The 24018-nt window shown below is 35.2% G+C and overlaps 1 protein-coding gene across 3 annotated transcripts in view; it reads left to right on the forward strand.

Moving 5' to 3' along the window:
- LOC100648546 overlaps nt 1–24018 on the forward strand; it is a 396941-nt gene that overhangs the window by 282807 nt on the left and 90116 nt on the right. For all 3 annotated transcript variants that reach the window (XM_048409433.1, XM_048409444.1, XM_048409440.1), the window contains 2 exons: nt 10562–10705; nt 22819–23882. In XM_048409433.1, the coding sequence (XP_048265390.1) occupies nt 10621–10705; nt 22819–23882 (1149 nt within the window). In that variant the 5' untranslated portion in view covers nt 10562–10620. The remainder of the gene's footprint in view (nt 1–10561; nt 10706–22818; nt 23883–24018) is intronic.

Below are 24018 nucleotides of genomic sequence, written 5' to 3' on the forward strand. Positions count from 1 at the left end.
TCAATTCGTGTTTCGTACTTTTATCATACAATATGATGAACATAGTTGCTTAAAAATATTTGTAGTAATAAATTGTGTGCAATATTGAAAAGTTTATAAAATTTGTAAACCGAATACTATTTCAAAACCGTTCGGCTGAAATAAAATTGTCTATCCAGTACGTAAATAAGATCTCAAAATTTCAAGTCTTATCTTTGTGCTAAGACGAAGTTTTGATAAAACCAAGAAATAAATACAATCTTGAGCAAATTGGCATTAATTATTTACATAATTTAACATATGAGAGAATTTTATACTAACAGTTTCGAATTACATAGAGGAAAGAGTAGTAATATGGTCTCTGTTATGCCTTGAAGTTTAATATACGCCATGTACCTAACCGTCTTTGTTACTACGATGTCGTAGACAGATCGTCTTACATTACCGGCGAGATATACACAAAGTAGCGATAAGCGTATAGTTGTTGTCAAGCAGCGGGTTCTAAAAAACATCGATTCGCCTTCGGTTCGTTATTTTACCTACACAAACAAGGTAGCATACGTGATCATAGGCGCGAACGGTCGCTAGTCCCGAGCGTGGTGGGGGTCATCTGCAAGAGAAAACAAAGGACAAAATCGAAGGGCAATCAATGTCATACGAGAAGTCAAACCGAATGCATCGAGAGATTCACAGAAATAAAATCAAGGCCGCTTAGTCAAACGAATACGTCGAGAAATACTATAAAGTCGAGTCGAATTATAATAATAAACTAGTTGTACCATCGTAAAATCATTTGTAACGTGTTAATTATAATTTTAAATATTGTTAAAAATAGAAGCTTACATTAACCTTGTTAATGCAGTGTTACAATCATTTGAACCACCTCTGTTATCCAAATGGAAACAGAGGAACGACTGATTTGCGACGTTGATTATCAAAATCGTAGCGAGAATTTACGCCTCTCACTGACGCGTTTCCTCACGATCGCATCTCTCCGTGAACGGTCGTGTCGTAACAGTCTCAAAGATGCTTATATTTCTACCTAAAATCTGGTTCATAATTTAAACTGTTTCAAATTTTCGCGTAAAATGTTCTTAAATTAATAAGCTATCTGTGATAAAAGACGAAAGTAAAAGAAAAGAGTAAAGTCAGCTTTATGACAGTAATATGAATTATAGAAGATCAATATTTTAGTAACATTTTGAGATGGAAAGTAAATAAATAAAGCAAATTCTTCTGTTTATATACAAAAGTCACATACGTATTCTTCTTTCCTTCGCACTTTTGCATTCACTATGTTATGCCGCCTTACGACCTGTTTTTCATTTCCTCTTTTTAGATCGTAGAAATATAACTTTCTTGATCTCGGAGAAAAATTTATCCGAGGCATGTCTGTATTATAATTATCTGATTATAATGTAAATAAAAAATGAAATAATAATATAATATTTCAACACGCACAGTTTCGGGAATTTCAACTATTTTCATATATTTCTGAAAATATCAAAGATTCAGTGATCGCATTTGTGTATATCGATTCTACGTACCTTTCACAAATATATTCCAACACACGACGCTTCAACTCACTCAATTTGCAAGAAATAGTCCTTTTTCAGGATAACGAAAAACGGAATGTTTTTCAAATTATATTATTTATGCTTCTCATTGGCGGAAATAATATAATATAAATCTGTTTCTCTACATACGAATGTAATAGATGCAACGAATGACGTGTTTGTAATAGAAAATATAGAAAATCACAATTACCACCCCTTCCTTTACTAATTGAAATAATTCGAAGATAATTATACATCGTTATATATAATAAAAGAAAATAATTAACTCCATTATATTATAGCAGAGGAAAATATGTAATTAATTTCATATTCTATCTTCATTCTCCTATGTCAAAAGCATAATTAAATGGTTATGGTTCTATACCAACAGCTACCCAATACTCTATCTTAGCATCAATACGAAACTTGCCGAATCTCCAAATTATAACTAGTATTCTATATGTATACTACAACCCTTTGGAACGTGATCATGTAACTGAATAATTTCCATCAGTCAGCTGGCCTCGACTTCCCCAGAGAATTACGATTAACCGTAGTATCGAGTCGATGTTGGTAACTCTATCAGAGAAGTTCTTGGTGAATCATCTTAACTAACACCTCGATAGAAATGTCAAGTTTCATATAATTCGACATACGTTCATGGAGATCATAATTAAGAGAAGACATCAGTTAAGATTCGTGGATGCAATTCACGATGATTTTAACTAGGATGCAAAGAAACTTCTTTCAAGATTCCTATAGGTGCGGTCGTGGAATGTGTTGGACAGTTTTGTGATAAAATACTTGCACGTTCCTCTGACTTGGAATGGATGCTCGTGGTATGCTTTAATTTACTAACTTGGCGACGTAAGTTAGCCTTCTGCGAGTTTCTAAGTTCAGTCCTGTCATGAAACGAGAGAATTATTCTATTATATGTCTCTATGCTGGTAATAATATCTTGAAAAAGTTTCATATTTCATTAAATATATTTTTGTAACGTGCGGATTATAGGAAAGTGAAGTTCAATTGGAGAATTTTGATGGTTCATTGGAAATTCGCTATAATTACATTTAAATATTATCCAATTACCATTAATCCATTCGCAAGAGTTTGAAATGATAAAAGAGAAATTCACAAATATTAGTCCAATCAGAAGTTGAAATAGCAAACAGGTTCGTTATTAAATACAGTGGATTATATTACAGATAATAATATTATGAAAACGATTGATTAAGAAAAGTACATTACAGTGTATACATTACAGTTCTTTAGAAAAGGAACATTTCACTGATGATCGTATCTTTGTCGAAAATCTATAAGAGCTATATAGAGATAAAATCTTTGATATGTATTATCATCTTAAATTTACATAAGTACGTTTCTGTGAAAAACTTACAAAACAGTGTACATTTGTATCAAACAAAGTTTGGAGTTCTTTCGATGGAGTTCGAATATTTTGTCCCGCGAGAGCGAATAGAGGAAGGTGGTTTGCAGTATTGCTCTCGAGAACATCACGAAAAGTAGCAATTGCAGCGAAATTCGCGGTGAAAATTGCGAAACTGGAAGCTCTTTGATAGGGTTTCGTCCAAGGAATAAAAGTATCTGTTGCAATGCGAAAAAGTAATTTTTCAGATCAAGCTGGTTTGTAGTTTCACGATGAACTTTTAGATCATTTGGTAACCATTCCGAAAGAATACTTTTTAAAGTTTTTTAAATATTAAAGAGGCTATGATAATTTATAGATAATTCTACAAATTTTCAATAAAACGCACAAAATATTGTTTTTAGGCTATTATGAAAAGATATTCGTAGAAATTAGTTCATTTTTACCTTCGTTGTATATATTGTATGTATATATTGTATATGTGTATGCATAGTACAGCACATTTACAACTTTACAACTTTACATTCGTACCACGAAAGAAAGTACTCGAATTTAAGTTTAATTTATGCATGTATTTTAACTTATTAATATTAGTGTACGATGTTAGAATCTACAATTATAAAGAGACATTAAATATAAAATATCTAAATTTTCTCACATATATTAGTATAATGTTGAACTTAGAAATTAAATAGATATTAATTAATAAAAGTAAAAAATTGTAAACTGTAAATAAAAACTTTGGTGTTGAGATGGACGAAGTGGTTTTACAAGTAATCTAGGTTGTTTTCTTTCGCTTAGGATTAAGTATACAATCGAGATCGAAATTCGAGTACTTGTATTCCAGACTGCGTGAAAATAAGCAGAAAAATAACTTGGTCCCAATTGAAAGAGCAGCAGATCAAACAACTTTAAGAGAATGCCTTTCAGGGACTGTTCACGATTTAAATTAGAAAGCAGCCTCCGTTTTGACGTAGCTGAGAAAACAAACCGACCACTCCTATCTTCAGTGTTCATCCTCAAACTTGTTAAAACAATTCGAAATCTTAAGCGGTTTCTCGTCGAGGAAATGTATAAACTTGCGGAACTTTTTTCAACTTTTCTAATAACATCAGAGTCGGAATACTCATCACGCTTTGATGATTAATAAGTCACGTAACGAAAACAATATTTTTAACGATCGAACTGGACCTGGCGATCAAGATGATCAAGAATAACGTAACAATATTAATGCATCGTAGCGGCAGACTTCAATAAAATTCTGTGATGATGATTTCAAAGATCGAGCTTGTCAACTCCACTTTTTTCTATCAAGTCTTCAATTTTATTATTCAAGTATACAATTAACATTGGATATCTCAGAAAACAAAGAACTATTTTCATAGATTTATTTATTACAGGAAGACAGTTTGATTCCTGTGTAAACACAAATGTAAATGTTAAAAAATAGTTCTTATACTTGATATTTTTATCTGTAATCCAAGTTACAAAGATGGCCAAAGTAACTTCTAAGGTACTCATACTTATTGTTTAGTATCCATCAATAGAATTGAACAATGTAAATTGTTTGAAAAGAAAGTTGGAACAAAGCGTTGCTTGAACGCAACATTAGCCCTTAATGGATTAATGCACGCTTCCTTCCAGACATCAAACTTAACCATCTCAGTATTCAACCAAGCTTAGTTATGAAGTTAGCCTTAACTTTCGGCAACCTCTTATACAAAGTCCACGAAACATCCTGGCGAAACACATCGATTAATTCTCCATCAATGTTCCTAAAATCAAGACACGAACCTTTGAAAACTAACTGGATTCTTTCAGCCTGATTGCTTCGATCGGTCAATTAATGAAATTAATTTGTACATGTCGCAGGACGTGTCCACAACACGTCTGATCACCTTCTCTTCAAATTACAATGCGATTTGGAAAGCAGTCAGAGAGTGGGACAGACACGTCTGCGAGGGACACCGCAATGCCACAGACGCTCGTGACAAATCTCATGGCTGACTTGCAATTGTAATGTTTAATCAGACGTGTAATTATGTCTACGGTCGATGTTGCCAACCACTCTCCAGACCAGAGACGAATGAAATTTCCCTCGCATTCAGCCAAGTCGAATATTCGCGAGTACGTGATTACACGATTTACTACGGTCCGCACACGCTGTTTCCGGCTCTTTCGCGCGGCGCCCTCACTTCCGGTTCTGCCTTTTCCCCCTACGCCCTCTCTTCGAGTAACAAACGTTCGTCAACTCACTCCCGAAATGCTTTTCAACGAGACAGTTGTTTAAGAATTTAATTGGTGAGTGCATGTGGTTGTTGAACTTTGATATTTTCCTTCCTGAGAGGTGTTTTGAAGAATCTTTTTTAGGTTTCTCTGTAAAGTTTCAAAGTTTCTTTAACGACTGTTTAATGTTATTCAAGATATTTTCTATGGCTTTTTAACGCGTTTGTACGCGCCCAAACAGCCGCGGGTTCATAAAAGGGTTGAAGGAGAAAAGGAGGTATAACCCAGAAAATTTACACAATGTGGACTGTATTGGTTTTTTGGATGCGTGGCTATTAACACTTTGACTGCCACGTTGGTCATACCAATATGACCGGCTACGGTTCCTCCTGGTACGTGGTGATGTCACGGTGGTCATTGATGACCGGAGTGCTTGAACTTCTTACAACTGTAAAAATTATATGAAAATTGAAGACAAATAGAAGATACTTTGAAATAAAAAGTGCTCCATTGAACAATTAAACATTTTTATTAGAACATCAATAAAAAAAAATGAGAACAAATCTTGCATCTAACGCTGCACTATGTTTGCATCCATATCTTTGAAGGGTAATCTACGAATATTATTATAAACACACCTTAGAAAATAATCGTAAATACTGCTTTATAATCATATAATTGAAGTTAAAAGTGTGAACATACCTTACTATTATATACATGCGGAGATGAAAGGACATCGGAGCCTTTCTTTTGGAATTTTTGGGAAGATCCCCAACACTTTAGTCTAGACTATTATAGCTGTACTTAAATAATAAAACTGAGAAATAGTTGTTTATGATTCAATTCGATTATGTTTGTCCGAGATTTGTGACAGTGGGCTTGGGCTCGAGGTGACACAACTGGTCACTGAACGTAGCCACGGTTACGGAATGGACGTTTTTACCTAACAGAGATACAGAGTAGTTGTATAGCTCTCCTTAAAAAAATATAGTTGTAGCGGGACACGGGTTCGAGGACAAATCAAACCATGTGTAGTTTTGCCTCAGAAATGTTAATATTATGGGACACACGTTGTATTCATAATCAAACTCCGGGCAGGCACAATGTCGCCGCTACGCGGGTCTACCTAGCAACGGCGGTTGGAATTTTGTTGGTATCCCCGAACAGCATACAACAAAACGAACGCGATCGTAAGGAGAGGAAAGCTTTTTTCAGTCTTTTATTCGTGCGATCTCCCTGAAGAGTTTTAACATCGTCTTTACGAGCAGTATATACCGAGCGTTCCAGCGAACGTTATTTTGTGCTTCAAAATATATTCTACATTTAACAAAGAGTTACCTCGTTGGCCGTGGATTCGTTATTGAACTTAAGATTATTGTTAACTCGACATATAGAATGAGCAAATATTGTTTACTAATATCTTCTACATGTTTCAACAATATATTCTGCACGTTTTGCTTACGACGAAATAACGAATGCGAATGGTTTGTTGAAATAAACGAAGCCTTGTTATATTATGTCGCTGTCAACTGTTACCAAGGCGCCACGGTGGTCACCTGTGACCACCAATAAGATAAACGGTCCATTGGGGGAAGAATGTTGTCTTACATCATCAATTTATTATTATTTTGCCATTATATGCTTTGAATAATAAAAATACTTCCGTGGCGTCCTGAGCGAAACATGTGATTTTGGCGTGGCAGACAAAGTGTTAAGGGACTGTCCCTTCTGGATATAATCCAAAATATCAACTGCTATGTCGTGTCCGGTGGTCAGACCACGACCTTCGGTTTTCGTAAACTGGCAGACAACTGTTATTGACGATTGACTTATTTGATCGTAGACAGCGCCAAAGTCCCCAAAAAGATCCGTAGTCTCAATTTTGACTCACTATTGATCGCTCAAGATAGGGGTAAAGGGTAAAAATTTGCTTCTTTTACAGAGTGGTTTATAACGCTGTCGGCCTTTCAAAGTTTTTCGGGCCTAGACACCTTTTCGGGCCCGATCGACATAAACTCTTACAAATGTAATGTTTCTGAACAGCGTTTTTATTAGTCGTTAGTCTTTCACAAATGGGTTATTGCGGAAAATATTAAAACATTTGAGGAATGTACTAACGTATAATTGACTATTTAAATATTTTAGGTTTCTTTGTATACTTTTGATAAATATCTTTGAACTATATAAATTTTCAAAATAGTTTCAAATGTGATCAATATGCAGTATCATAATAGTCAGTAATCATAATAGCAAAGGCACGTAATATATTCATAACAAGTTTTACAAGTATTCAAGTTCTTTCGTGAATCTCTAAATATTACATTCTTCGATTTTGAAGTTTATCAATATGATCTAATGGAATTTCGAAAGTTTTCGTGTCACACACATAACAAATTCATACAATTTTCCATTCATTACCAAGCAAATCTAGCGCGTCTTGCCCTGGGCGCCAAGATTTTATTTTAAAGAAAACATGGCATTTCACACAATCTATATATTATTATATAAATATTATTATACATAAAATATTATTATATAAAATTTCCGTTCATCCTTCCTAATAATTTCTAGCTAAAACTTATTCCGTGATCAATTGCAATCGATCTAAACTTATCCTTTTCCTTTTTTTCATTATTTAATTTGTACTTTATAATTTGTCCAGCTGGACATTTGGTAAATTTCTCTTACTTAATTGCTAAATAACATATGAATGGCTACCCCCAATGGAATACCATCTTCGAATGCTCTAAACTTGTAACGCAAATAATCGGTCATAATTCCGTCATAATCGGAAGTCTTATCGTATATCAATACATATGCTTACTACGAGATATCTCGTGGTTGGTAGTGAATGGGCTAAATATTTTTGAAAAGTACTGTACGAAGATCTTTCCTGTGTATTTGGAATTTATGTGGCACACTCATCATATTAATAATGTTACAAGTGTACGCACAGCGTATTAGCTGGCGGTTGAAACATTATTGCGTAAATAGCGCTTTTCATAAAATCCCGTGGGATCCCATACAGTTGAAATTTTCGAGATATATATGATTTTCTTGTCAATGTCATCTATTCTGGTCGCAACTATCGCGTCCTCCCGCAAATTTTCCATCGAAACACACGCGTTCCAATTCGCTAACAAGTCGACACTGAATGGTAGACCGTAATTTTGATACATCGATGAAAATGATAGGTGAAATTTATCTGGCTAGGACATGTACCACTACTCGTCCGAATTTGTAGAGTAGCTGGATTTAATCGTTGAGATATTAGTGTGATATAGGAGATATCGAATGGTTTTTGAATTTTCGGTTCTGTTAGTGCATGTTGAAGTGACGTGATGGGTTATAAACGTGGCTTTTACGTTGATCTCAAATAGAGTAAATGTTTTGTAATATATACAGCAGGAAATTTTGTGAAATAATAAGAATCATTACTATCAATGTAATACCTCGATCATTTGCAACTGTTGAGGTTATTAGATGTATAAAGAGAGAAAACGCGTGGATAAAGTGTATGGTACAAAATATATATATGTCGGGTTTTCGTTAGAAATTTTAGGCGCGTAATAATTAATAAGTATAACAAAAGCTAATGACAATGTTCCTGGGCTCAATAACGAATCCACGGTCAATGGGAAAACTCTTTGTACGTTAGAATATATTTGGTAGCACGCGGACACGTTAACTCAGACGCAGGGTTACTTTCAGACTCACTGCCCAGACGATATCAGTAAACTCTCCAAGGTGATTGCAAAATAAAAGACAGATACAGTCACATTTGTCAATTACATATTGATCGGGAATATCAACAAATTCCCAAGCGCCGTAACTAGGCAGTCCTGCACAAACCAACATTGCTCCTGATCGAGACTTGATTGTTGTGTCCCTCAACATCGGTACTTCCTCTGTAAGACATTTCGTTCATCCCGTGACCGTGGCTACGTTCGGCGACCAGTTATGTCACCTCGAGCCCAAGTATTGGGGATCTTCCTAAAGAAAGACTCGATGTCCCTACATCTCCGACATATATATTTAATTTGATAGAGATGTGTAATAATAAGTAGGAATACAATTTGAGCTGGTCCAGATCCGCACGTTAGCAGTGTTACCTTATAACTGAAAAACCCCGAAGCCAACGTCACCTGTCTATTGTTTATGGTCTGCCTTCATGCCAGTCTTTTGTCTATATGCTGTCAATGGCTTCAGCGCTTGAGAAAACTAAAAAGACCAGATGTAGAGTTTTCGTAGAAGTGGTGACCACTTCAAAAGCAATGAATACTAATGTATGAATATTATAGTTTTATGTAAAGTTTGATTTAAATTGATATAGATATATAAAATGAGTTTCATGATACATACAGAATTTCGTGATACGCAAAGCGAATTTTGATATTAATTCGTATTATTGTAGTTTCAAATTCATTCGTTTTAAATATGATGCACATTATAGCTGAAGATGAAATTTGATGTAGAACAGAATAAAGTAAAAGTTTCAGAGCATTTGTATCAGAGAATTCTATGAAATAACGAGAATCATTTAATGTAACAAAAATATAACAATCTACACTTCAAAAACCATTTTTAATTTATATATGCGTATATCATGATTGAACATATAACTTGATGCAGAATAAAATAAAAGTTCCATGATATATTACAAAATCCTAAAAAATGACAAGAATTATAGACTACGATAAAATATTAAAAATCGTTTAATTTATTATCCATATATTATGAAATTTATTTTAACGTATAATAAATCTAATTAACATTTTAGAAGCACTTTCTGAGTATTATGAAGGATCGGAATCCAACAACAAATATCAATTGTTTGAAAATACACTACATTGGCTCGATTCCCATTCGATAGGAAGTTTAAAAATCTTCATTTGAGAAAGTTTCTCTTAATTAAACGTTGGCTAAGACACGCCTTGACAGCGAAATTTTATTAACATTCTGATCCGTATAAGGAGACTAACTCTTCGTAATTAAAATGAGGGTAAAAATATCGATAGAAAGCACTTCATATTTTCAAAGCATATTGTTTATGAAATTTAATAAATAATCGATGAATTTACTGGTCGAACCTCTGAACGTTCTTTACAATAATTTATTAACTAATGATATGAATCCGTCACAATAATAGTATTAGGTTGTCCAAAAAGTGTCTTTCTTTTACAGACGCGTCTTTTACAACGATGCAGCTTTATACAAACATGAAACTTAATCTGTCGAACGTTGTGATCTTTATTTTGATAGAACAAAATAATTCGATAAAATAATATAAAACTGAAAATGTTGTGCATCCATTATTTCCTTATAAAACGTAAAAAACTTTTCGGACGACCTAATAATATTCTTTAATATTTTAACGCCAAATAATTGTAATCTGTAAAAATTCATTTTTACGCAGAACGAAGATGAACAAAATGGAGCAGATCCCTGAAGGCTGAGAGCGAGCGGATCCTCGATATGACCGGCTGGAGAATGCGGCCGACCGCATCGGCGCTCGGCGTCGTCGCCATTGTCTCCATCATGATCACTGCCATGCCGTCTGGTAAACATTCTACTGTGTTTTATAATATCTTTTTATTTACATACAACAAAAGATGTAGATATTTTTTCTTGGAATATGTGAAATCTTTATTATATATATTATATATAGATCTATTGATATATTATATTGATATTGATATATATAGATCTATTGAATCTATTGAATCCTTTATATTTTTCTAAATAATTGTTTCAATTCGGTGACTATCAATTTAGAACTAGGAGTCAATAGATTTCCAAACGTTTGTAGTTTGAAAAAAAGATTCTACAACTACTACTTTTTTTATTTTTTTAATATCACACTGATGGATCGAAATACTTGTTAGGGTTAGAAGATTGCTGCGTTCGATAATTTAAGCAATTTCTCCTGACCTTGCTTATTGTACAATATATACCGTTTAGCGCCTGAAGAACCACCTAATTTTGACCTATTCAAAGACGTGATTCTAAGTGAGTCCCTTGAATGAGATGGACTTATTTGGAGCATAATGAAACTCAGCTATTTGGTGAATTTTACTGACTAATGAATTTTCTGAACTACGTGAGCTTGGTGGTACATTCTCGGCTTTTGACATGAATTCTGAACTACAATTTCCTTCCTGGTTTACCTCCTCCAAGAGTCATCCTCCTGATCGAGAGTCTTCAAGATTGCTGCTTAGCGTGCCTCCATAAAAACAAAGAGCAATTAGCATCTCCGTGAAACTTCGTGATCCTCTCCCACCCGCAGGAATCATGAAAGGTGGCCTCTTAGATGACTATGACAAAAGTAGACAAAAAGAAAAGTAGCAAGACGTGACCGTTTGGAATCCTTAATTTATGACACGGTTGTATGTAATAGGAATTCAAATGATCTTCTAGGCGTGAAGTTCCTTTTTTTTATTATTTAATTCGTACTTTACAATTTGTCCAGCTGGACATTTGGTAAATTTTTCTAGCTTAACATTTTATCGACCGATAGCTTATTAATCGGCTTTATGTCGCCGACAATCTTTCTCATTATTCGAGCAGTAATTTGTTATTTAGTACTAAGGTACCTTGCTCAGTTGCGTCAGTTCCGTTGCTTTGTAGGCTCCCATAGTTTTATACGAATTTGAAGAACTTACCGTTCGCGATGAACGAAAAGAATGGTATTGGAGAGCCTAAACCAAAACAAAGCCGGTGCCAGGGAGAATCTGTGCCCGAGCTGCTATGCTGTTGAACCGCTAGCGGTCAGTAAAGTGTTAATTGCTGAATAACACGTGGATGGTTATCCTCAGCGGGATACCATCTTCGAGTTTGACTGTTTTATTTCTTTAGTGAAGTTAATGGGGTGTTTTCTTTTTGGTCTTCTTTCTATAAGAGTTTTGCTCGCTTCAGCAGCCAGCTGGTTTGGGTGTGTTGTCGTTCTTTCCTTCTATTTTTCTGCGTACCTGCCGATTTCTTCTTTAATCGTTGGTATTTTGTAAGTCTTTCCTCGTTTCTGACATACCATGGGGCGTTGGCTATTGTCTCAGTACTTTCGATTGTAGCGACTCTAGTTTATTTATGCGACTCATTGCTGCTACCCCTCATAGTGGTATTCCGTACGTCCAAATTGGTTTTATTATCGTTTTGTGGATTTTTAGTTTATTTTCTATGCTGAGTTTAGAGTTTCGACTAGTTAGCCAGTGCATCTAGACGTGAAGTATCCCTTCATGCAATCGCCCAGATTCTCTCTAAACGAAATACCACAGCTGTGATACAAACCGTGTTAACGATGATCGCTAACAATACTTTTACTCGAAATATTAATAATTTTAAAGAAACAGTGCCCTGCTTTGACACTCCAATTATCATTTTAAAAATAGAATATCATCCTATAATCTATAATTTTCCTAAATATTCTATCAATATACATATATAAACCATTAATAATATTGGAAATCCAGGAGGAAAAGACAATAATAGATACTCAATTCATTTGCATCTTCCAACAGAATGGAATTGACGTGATAGTGTAATTTTGCCATCGTATCACTGAATAGGCTCTTCTATCGGTTTTTGTCGGTGACGTGCAAAGTCCGACGAATTTTCGCGACGAACGCGATTATTTACTCCGGTCACATGTATCGCTGCGTAAGCGATTCTGTTCGGCTGGCCGATGAATGCTTTGACCGTTCACCGTGCTCCATTGATCGAGTGAAAAAAACACATAACACGAGAAGAGATCACAGTTCGTCGCTTTTTATGACACTGCCCACCGCGTCGGCCGGAAATAATCTGTGAAATTCGTTTACGCGCAAACAACTGACCTACCAAAGATTAATCACGTCCATCATCGAAGATAAAACATCGTACTGATATTTTGTGACCGAGTTACAAATATTTTAGTCTTGTGATTTATGTCGAAAAGCAATTAAGTTCCTGTTACCCCTTAGCATTAAATAGCAATTGTCTTATTTCTAAATAAGAAGATCCTGATATTATTATTATATTAATTATCTACCAAAAATTATATTCAATTTAAATTAGATATAGTACATTCAAAATAGAATATATTAAATTTATGATTCTATTAACACGTTGACACCACACACGTTAACCGCGACACTCGTATTCGGATGACAGCAGTTTCCGGTAGGGCCGCGTCACCCGTATTCGGATGTCGCTTATTTGATTACTTACGAAGGATCGTCGTAGGTATTTGAAAAGATATTCCAAAAGAAATAATAAAACTATTGAATTGTTATAAAAATAATACGAAAATGGTTTATTAAAAAAAATATTTAGAATGTAAAACTTTAAAGCATTCTATACATAGCTGAGGTTGGTGGGGACAATTTGGACAATAAGTTGTTGTTTTCTTTAAATTCTCTCGTGTCTTTGTTCGACGTCTTTTATTTGCATAACATAGTTTACATGCGCGTCTAATGCTTCTTCCGGAATCATTTTTCCGAACGGCAATATTATGCTGACTCCGTCGAAGACAAGGATTTTTTGTATTTTCAGACAACCCTAATAATTTTGCAACTAATAATTCTCCAAATATTCTAATATTTATACTCTTCCTTGATGCAATTTTGTAAATTGTCAAAGCGTCAACAGAAATTCCCAGAAGGAGCTGAATGCCAAGTTTTTTGTTCCATTTGATTTCTTTCCTAATTGTGGTGGCATAAGAAACCATTTGGCCGGAAAACCTATACCACACTTTCCTTCATTATATTCGACAACAGCTAGTGGTTTTAATGTTGCGAACAAACGAAACGAGAGATCATTCTTGAGACCACCATTTGTGCGACTCGCATTACTAAAATATCGATGGGAGTACCTAGCAGAGAACACTTGGTACTGCGGTACGCGTGGCCTGACTGAGATTTCCTTGAAAACACTCTTGGCAGTCAACGTGTTAATTAAACCATTCTTTAAAGTTGTATACAACAGGGACAAATACAAATTGGAAATACTAGTTATCATTCATTTTTGTTAACACTGAAACTATTTTACTTTGGACATTTGGAGAAACACTGCGGATAATCGGTGTTTTCATTCGTAGATGAAAGCAAGAATAAAAGCAGCGAATTCAATGAATTCTTCACAGTGTTGGACATTCTATGTAACCTTAGCTACTTAATTTAACAATGCCTCCTTGTATACTTAATATACAGTAGGGAACAAAAGACAGTTTAAATGGTAAACTTAAGCGAAGAACACCATAATGTTACAAAACAAAAATATTTGGCAAGAACAATGAACAGATACAATATCTAGTCCAGATATCACTAAATAGTAATACTAATAACTAAGATATATACTAATATTATATTATTCATCAATAACAGTATCAGCTTCGAACATTTTCTGTCCACTACCCTATAGCTAATTTTTGGATTTCTCTTTGATGAAAAGTTTCCTGAGTCCTTTCATCTTACTTCCAACTTTACTCCCAACCTCGATTCTGAAAAACACTTCTCAACACGCTAGTGTTTTTCGACTCTTAGGGAGCTAACTTTTCAGTGCTTGAACGAGTCTACGATTCTGCAAAATGTTCTCCTCTCATTTCCGTAGTTACGATCGCTCTTCAACGATTTCCTCTCCGCAACTTCCGATTAGCCTGACGTGTAATCGCGCTGTCTCTGCTTCTGGCGCGAGCTAAGCTCGCTTTGCGGATCCATAACGTCACGGTAAACATTTTCCTTCAATATCCGCAATATCAGCAGTGTAATGAAAGAGGCTTGCGCGAAAAGAAAGAAGAGGAATCGGTCTGATAACGAGGGAAAAAATTTTGGTTGCGAACAAACGAGAGTGGCAAAAATAATCCGCGAAATTCGCCGGCGAGCAGGAGCTGCAAATCGCGAAAAATTATGATCGATGTGCACTGTTCCGCAATTAAGCGAAGTTACGTGACTGATCGCCCTTTCTTCGGCCTGCAATTACGGCAAATTAGTACAACTTTTTCGCACGTCCTTCGCTTCTTTCATCCGTCTTTTTTTCCACTCCATAACATGCCATTTTGTATAGATCAATCCACGATATTGTTGCAGGAATTATAACCCTAGCATACGGTCTAAATGATTTTTACAATTGGTTCTTCGTTTAAGACATGTCCCAAATGATGTATTAGCTATGACTAGACTGCGAATAAAGACAGCTAAAGAAATGGAACCTAAATAAATATTTGTTTTACACTCCAAATATTATAGCGACCGTTTTACTTTGGATATTTTATGCAATTTTGTATATTATATTTATTCTTGGTGTATTTGTATATTTAAATTTCCAAGTAAGTGCATCAATATCCTCAGTCTAATGATGACACAAATTTCAAGTTACCTTACAAACATGTCTTTATTTATTAATAGACTACAGATTATAATGCATTTATGGAAAATTTATAAGTGGGACAATACATATGATATGTAAAAATAAAAAAAATATTCAAAGTATAGTACCGGTGATAGTATTTACTAGATGAAGTAAATCTTTATTTAATTCCGTTTCTCTAGTTATGTTCATAAAAATACGATTTTTCACAGTATCTAACCATTAGTTTGTTGGACGTTGTATTATGAAATTTGGTATTACAATTGTGATTAGTTGAAAACAGCACATATCAACCTATCAGATGAAGATCCAGTTTAGACAGTAACTCTGAAAAACAAAAAACCGGTACTCTCTTTGATCTTCCATGAAACATCGTCGAAAAGAGGGTGCAGCGTCGTAAATATCCTCGTTTCTTTAAAAATCGTGCCAGCATTCCTCCAATCTTTATTCTCTCCCTTGCAATAGTAACAAAAATCTCCATGATACTACTTTGTATGACTTTACACAGTGGTATCCAAGCTTCTTTTTCTTCTTTTGCTTTCTTTGAATTTCTACTATTTTCAGACATATTCGAAAAATATTGGAATTAAATCCTTTTAGAGATAAATTTTAAGACTCGAAGAAATATTATTTTCTTATGTAAGCATATACTTCAAAATATCTTGCAAATTAATATGCAAGCATCTGACCTAACAATAAGATTTAAGATATTTCTTCCTTCTTGTACCTTTCTTCAACATAGTTGGTTGTGAGCCGAAAATAGTAGATTATCATAAACGCATACCTAAAAACTTAAAACTCTTTATAATCTTTCTAAGAACCTAAATTAGTTATCCAAATAAATTAGATAATTTGTTGAAAATAACAATGTGAGTTCGCGCTCCTCATCCATATGCAGATGCGCTAGTTACAATAAATAGTAACTAGAAGATAGTTCTAGATACAATCGATAGGTTTAAGATGTTCTTTTGGTTTTATCCCTAGTCCATGTAAGAAAGTGCAAAGAAGGTTTTTCGGCTCAGAACGGTATGATAGATTTATGCAAAGAATAAAATGATAGCTATTGCGATACAGAAATAAAAACATAAATTATTTTTAAAATTTTTACCCGTTTACCTGGATTTTTTAAAAATTCTTCCAATTTTAGGTTATGCTACTTTCCAAACCGCCTCTTTTTCTCTCGATCAAACAACGGAACTTCTTTCATAGAAAGATAAATTAACATTTTCACGTGGGGTGACACCAACGCGTTGTCAAGCGCAGGCCAAATGTTAGTGTCTGCTGATACTACGTTGGTGTCACGCGCAAGTCAACTTTTTACGCAAAGTTTATCATCTTGAAATTTTTTACCAAAAAACACCGGCAACTGGATAAAGTTACTAGCATATTTATGTGGATGGCAAAGTGTTAACGTACTGCATAAATAGATCAATGTAAAAATTAATATTCACGAAATCAAAATTTAATTATTGACGCGAGGTTGGAAATTTCATGAAGTTGTGTTTCTGCTTTTCATTTATAATAGCAAATTTTTAATTTTACAAATAAATTCTTTTATTCAACATCGCCTTCCCTAATAAAAATAAATAAATAAGAGAAGAAAACACCATCCAATGGAACGCATTAAAATGAAGTTTCCAGAGTGTGATGATATTTTTTCAACGGAAGGGAGAACACGCTAGACCGCGAGGAAAAGAAATTAGATGGTAGCATTGTTACCACGGGCGACAGCCGTCTGGAATTTTTCCGGCCGCCATGGCGGCTATTTCGTTCCGGAAGGGCATTCCAGCGAGAACGTTTCGTGAATGCCGGCCACGGAAGAATGCGACGAAATTTTAATCCGCGTTATAATTCCTACGGTAAATGGCGTGAGTTTCGCGCCAACGTATGGAAAGAATGCGTAACAAGACGAACTACTTCCTCTAGAACTTCCGGTAATTCTCCTGAAGCGGCACTCAAGCGAAAGTTGAAGAACGTTGGAATTAATTGTTGCAAAAGAATAAAATATAAACTATAGAATTTCGACTAAGGATAAAGTAGATGTTCGTTAGAAATCACGCGTGCTTATTCATTCTGGATTTCTCAAAAATTTAGTTTTAAATTTTTCTTAAATGACGTTTTAAGGAGAAATGAAGTTTCTTAGATGACGTTTTAAGGAGAAGAATGTGGACGAAGAAAATGGAAGGTTGAATGTGTGTTAAGTAATCAGGATTTTTGAATTTAAGATTCATATGATAGCGCAACGTTAACGACTACCTATATAATGTAGTTGTTGGGCCAGAAAATTGTCAGACGTCCCGTACAAATTTAATTGCGCTCATAAAATTTGAATTCTTCAATCTCGTTTAATATATTTTATCGTAATACGACTGGAATAAATTTATTCTTCTTTCGATCTGCAGGCTAAAAAGACATTACCCTCTAGATTTAAACATTAGATTCAGCTAGAATGAAACATACGATAATCACTTATTATTCACGTTATAGTACCACGCCGGAATAATTTGCTTATAATTCTCAATGAGAATTGATTGTAAACTACTTCGAAATAAAAAGAAAAAAAAATTCTTCTTTCGTCCCGAAATATATACATGCTGTTCTCATTATTATCAACCTAACTGTTAATTTATTATTATTAATTAATAACTTTTCTTATAGATAGTAATCATATATAAAAATGAAAGAAAAAGATAGGAGAGAAATATAAAATATTCAAATCCGAATATTTATTATAATCTATTATAGTATAAATTGTTAAATAAGGCTACGTAAAATCCATTAACAAGAACACATTTCTCAGCTCTAATTAATCCAGTATATATCGCTCTGTATCCTTATCTACATATTAAGTCCCTGACATTCAAATGTATACATCAAATCCCTCATCCACTTGTATTTTACGTTAAATCCGAGTATCACAGGTGTATTATAATTTTCATTAATCTCATATCACACATAGTTGAACAAGAACAGAAGACATAACGGAGAGGCGTACAAAATGGAAGTTTGAGAAGAGTAAATCGTCGGTACGTGCTCGTGTAAAGGTTGGAAGAAAGGAGTCGATACGCCAACTACCTAACGCAACCATGGAAAAAGAGGCTTGGGTCGAGTTCTCGCTCGCGAGATATTCGTTTCGACGTGAAATTACAAATGACGCGTATCTCACTTGAAAGTCTCGTGGAAAGTATAGAGTGTGTGCAGCGGAGCCGCCCGAGGGCTACGATATTCTCTCTTCTCCTTGTTATCCGCGCTCGAGTCACGCGCCGTAGAGAGACAGAGTTACATATTCATAGAACGCAAGAACCGGATCGCTTTAGTGAAATGATGAAACGTCATCTTTCGATAAGTACTAAAAGATGCGTCAATGCGATTATTTAATCTATTTAGGTTGTCCAAAAAGTATTTTTCTTTCGCAAACGTAATTTTTTTACAACAGTGTACCTTCATACAAACGTGAAATCAAATCTGCAAAATGTCGCGGTGTTTATCTCAACAGAACAAAATGGATCGTACGTAATTCGACAAAATAATATAAAACAAAGAACGTTGTGCGTCTATTATTTCCTCATAAAACGAAAGAAACTTTTCGGACAACCTAATATAAGAACGAGTATTTCCGACAAGCCTGTTCATTCTGCAAGTAATTACAGAAGTAAAAGAACATCCAGAAATCTTGGTTTCAAGAAAACTCGAAACTCTGATCGCAAGAAACATTTTGTTCTGGAAGATCGTGGTTGTCGGAAATATTCCATCGACGAATATGAAATTTTGATCGCGATGAAACGTTTCTTTCTGAGAATCCGTAGTTTTGGGAATTTTTTAATTGATAAATACAGAAAGAACATGTTTTTCAACGTCTCATTCAGAGAACTCATGAATTCTGGCAATTTTCGGTCGATGGATATCGAAAGGAAAATTTGGGACCTTACAGTTTTTAGAAAATCTTTTATTGACGAATATGGAAACTTTGATACTGGGTAGAGTTTTATGGAGAATATACTATATTTCAACCATGTTTTCAAAGTGAAGAGAACATACACAATGAAACATTTTGTTCTAGGAATTGGTAGTTTACAGGGAATTTTTCAACCTATGGAAGGTTTGATATTTCTATATTTTTGTTGCATACAGAATAGTCGATATTTGTAGAGTTCTTCGGAGAATATACTACATTATATTCCCGTTTTCAAACGGAGAGCAAATTTTTATCGCAATGAAACTTTTCGATCTGAGAATTCGTTGTTTTTGGTCATTTTTCGATCGATGAGTAAAAAGGGTTTAATATTTATATAGTTTCGTTGAAACAAAATGATGCAAAGGTATTGGTTTTTTAAAAATATAAAGAACTGTCTTTGAACATACCTTGTTTTATTGACAAAAATTATCAGTAAAGAAAATAATTATCATAAAGCAATATGAAAAATATCGTCTTGTAATTTTCTAACTAACTTTGTAAGATTCTAACTCTAGAAAACACCGAAGTGATAATTTGAGAAACACATTTTCATTTATGTTACTTTGCTAACAAGGATAGGTGAATCTTTTAATAATTCGATTCTTTTAGATACTTGAGGTAGTTTAGTAGGACGTGTAGGGTGCCAAAGAAATACTCGGCATTTTTTTTTTAAATATATTTATTAACAATTCTCGATTCCGACTGCTCAATCACGCTTCTCGGTTACAACTCAACTCTTTTCTTGATCCATTTCGTTTCTTTTTTGTCGCCTCTCAATATCCCCACTAGGCACGTAACCTTCTTCTTCTTTTTTTTTTTTTTTTTTTTTATTTGGGAGAATTTTACAATCAATTCTCATTGAGAATTATAAGTAAATTATTCTGGCGTGGTACTATATCGTGTATAGTAGGTGATTATCGTTTGATTCTAGCTGAATCTAATGTTTAAACCTAAAGGGTAATGTCTTTTTAGCCTGCGGATCTGATCCGCCGTGTCAAGTAATTAAATAACTAGAGGGTTTTGGTGGTTGTTAACTCTTATGTTATATTTGTTACTCAATTTGGATATTTCTTCTTTAACTGTGAGTATCTTAAGGTCGCGATGTATTGTTTCGTTGGTAACATACCAAGCTGTATCTATTAAGGATCTCAGAGATTTCGATTGCAATCGTTGAAGAATTTCTATGTTGAAATTACTCGCTGTTCCCCATAGTTGGATTCCATAGGTCCAAACAGGTTTTAACCCTTAGAGTGCTGAATACTCGTGGCCTATGCAGTCCGTACGGACGGCGTGCGGCCAGCGCTGACGATCGCTGTGGACGGAGTACTTTTTCGCTAGACTGAACTCTGTTGACTGATTATTCAAAGCGCAAATCGTAATAAGTTATAGTAATTCTTTTGCACGAGATTAAATGATTCAAGAGCGTTATTTTTTAGTATTAATTATTTATTGCAAACATTGAAATTTACAATAAACTAGAATTTGGATAATAAACTAGAAAACTAAATTTAGTAAATATAACACAAGTTAAAATAATTCAGTTGTGTGTGAGAAATTTCAAAACAATTATCGATACATAATCCGACATCGCATTTTCTGCATTCTCTTATTTTTCACACAAACAACACATTTTCTTCTTGATAATTAGATGCGACTGTCCGCGAAACAGGTAGACAACTGTTATAACGATGCATTATTGGCATTTGTTTATTGCTGTTACTAAGGAATGCATTTATATTTATCTCGCACAAACGTAATAGTATTACTTCTGCGTAGGTGTCCGGAAAAATTGACAAACGCATATATGCGTCCTTAGTCCATGCCGGGCACTTACAGAAAACGCATATATGTGTCCTTAGTCCACACCGATAGCTTTCGCCAGACGCATATATGCGTCCATAGCACTCTAAGGGTTTATATAGGATTATTTGACTCTGCACGCTTAAGTTGGAGCGTCTGCCAATGAGCCAGCAGAATCTTTTCAATTTTGATTTAAGTTATTGGGATTTATCTACGATGTGTCGTTGTTTCCATGTCATTCTTCTGTCCAAAATCATGCCCAGATATCTGACTGAATCTTTGTTTGGAATTGGAATATTATTTATGATCACCTTTGCGTAGGATTGTTTTCGCAGCATGAAGGTTATATGACTGGATTTACTTTCGTTTATTTTGAAACGCTTCCGAGTATTTGACGAAAGAACCGTAGGGATATTGATGTCCTATTAGGCCTGTCGGCACTTACGCTTCGTCGCAGCCTTCCTTATGTTTCGTCAGTTTCTCGTAAACAATCTGTCTACGATTATATACTTTGTACCGACGAAACCGTTGGAAAGTTCTTTGTTGTCGAGTGCTGCTACGTACTTATTCAAAAATAAATCTAAAAAACATAGCTCAATAACATGAAGACCCTCGTACCATGCGTCTAACATTCATATTAGATCGTCCGAAAAGTTTCTTTTGTTTCATAAGGAAATAATGGATGCCCATTTTTCGTTTTATATTATTTTATCGAATTACGTATGATCCATTTTGTTTTATCAAGATAAAGATTACAACATTCTATTACAACGATGAGCCAGTCTACCGCTAATCGTATGCATTCGATTTTAACGATTAATTTGTTTATACGACGAAACATCAGCATCGTGGACGCTATCGATGTTAGAGTCATGGATGAAAGTTTTGCACCTTTGTTTATCGATGAATTAGATTAATCTCTTTACTACATTAAAATTCTTGTATTTTATTCCAAAGTATATTCACAAATACATAGTCTTCTTTTCATAACAACGCATTTTCTCCCAGCGGTCTCTGTTCCCTTCTTTCTACTCGCCTAGAAAAATATATATATATATACGAACAATACGTTATACGTATAATATACGTAATACGAAAAATATATGTGGCTAACATGTGGCAAAAATATAACAACTTCATTGACAAATTTTATCATGCGTTCGTTTAAAGATATTTATATATTAGGTCGTCCAAAAAGTTTTTTTCATTTTATAAGGAAATAATGGATGCACAACATTTTTCGTTTTATATTATTTTATCGAATTTCGTATGATCCACTTTGTTCTATCAAAATAAAGAACGCAACGTTCGACAGATAAGGTTTTATGTTTGTATAGTAATGCGCTGTTGTAAAAGACGGGTCTATAAAAGAAAAACACTTTTCGGACAACCTAATATTTCTTCTTCCACCCTCCGACCTTCTACTCTCTTCGTCAATCGTTCAGTAGTAACCGACATAGGAAATGTTTCAAGAAATGTATCAAATGTTACAAGAATTACCCTCTCCCTCGCCCTTTTCCCATTTCCGGAAACGAAACGACTCTCTAGTGTAACTTGTCTGGTTCACTTCTTTGTCGCAGAAGCGGACAGCGGCGCCATCGAGCCCAGCATCAATCATTTCGGAGTGGACGAGGAGGGCCATCGTATCCAGGAGGACGAAAGGATCGCGAACCAGACCGTCGCCAGCGATCTAACCGCGGTCGTGTTTCGAGTGCACGTCAACGATACTAACAACGAAACTCCAGTAACCAAAACTATCCACAGCTTTCTCACCGATCACGAGAACCTCGTGAACGTGTCGCGAATGGACGAAGGTAGCGTCGCGGAATTGCAAAGGGATCAAAGTAACCTGTTATCCGTCACAGTGTCACAGAACGATGTTCACGAGCCACAACACAATCCATTGGGATCAGACGCAAAGTCGGCAGAACGCAACAGTTCTGAAAATAAAGTAGAACACGCGAACAATGATTTCGTCTCGTCGACTCGACCGAATCGAGCAGAAATCGCGTCAAGTATCGTTCCTTTGGAGATCCGGTCGCCTGGTTCCAAGAACGACGACTACTTGCACGGCGTCCAGGTAGACGATGAGGATCTGTCGAACGTGGTAGAGCACGAGAACGAGTTAATAGATGGTTCTAACGTGGACAAATCTCGCAGAGAAAACTCGATTAGGTTTACAACCGTGTCAATCCGTGAGACCATCGTCACGGAGGTGAAACCGATCGAGCAGAAGAACGTCGAGGACATCAGAGCGATCTCGTTCCAAGTACCTGCAATCGACAAAGAAGCAGAAGACGCGGACAAGCGACAACAGGATAACGAACACCCAAGAAACGTCATGGAGTCAAGGAAGGATCAATCCAGGCCGATGAACAACCTGCTGTTGGCGGGTGGTAAGTCGACGAAGGCGTTTTACGAGATCAAACCGTCGATCAAAACCGAGATGGAGCCCGATCAGCTTAACCCTAGCAGCACTCAGCGACCCTTGCCCGGTAGGAAGTTTGTTCTACCCAGCGTCGACAGCGCATTTGGCAAGTTCGGGCCTTACTTCGAAGACGGCGATCAGGAGATAAACATCACTGCCAGAATAGGCAGCACTATGCTGCTCGACTGCAAAATCGGCATGCTTGGTAACAAGGAGGTAATTTCTCTTTTTCTGTCTTCTGTTTTCCGCCTTCTTTTTCGTGGTTATACAAATACAGTTTATCTGAAAAATAATGGCTTCATATTTCTTATAAATTGTTGTGTAATTGCTAGATAGCAATATTTTTATTAAT

This window comes from Bombus terrestris, chromosome 1, assembly GCF_910591885.1.
Source record: "Bombus terrestris chromosome 1, iyBomTerr1.2, whole genome shotgun sequence".
NCBI classification, from domain to species: Eukaryota; Metazoa; Arthropoda; class Insecta; order Hymenoptera; family Apidae; genus Bombus; species Bombus terrestris.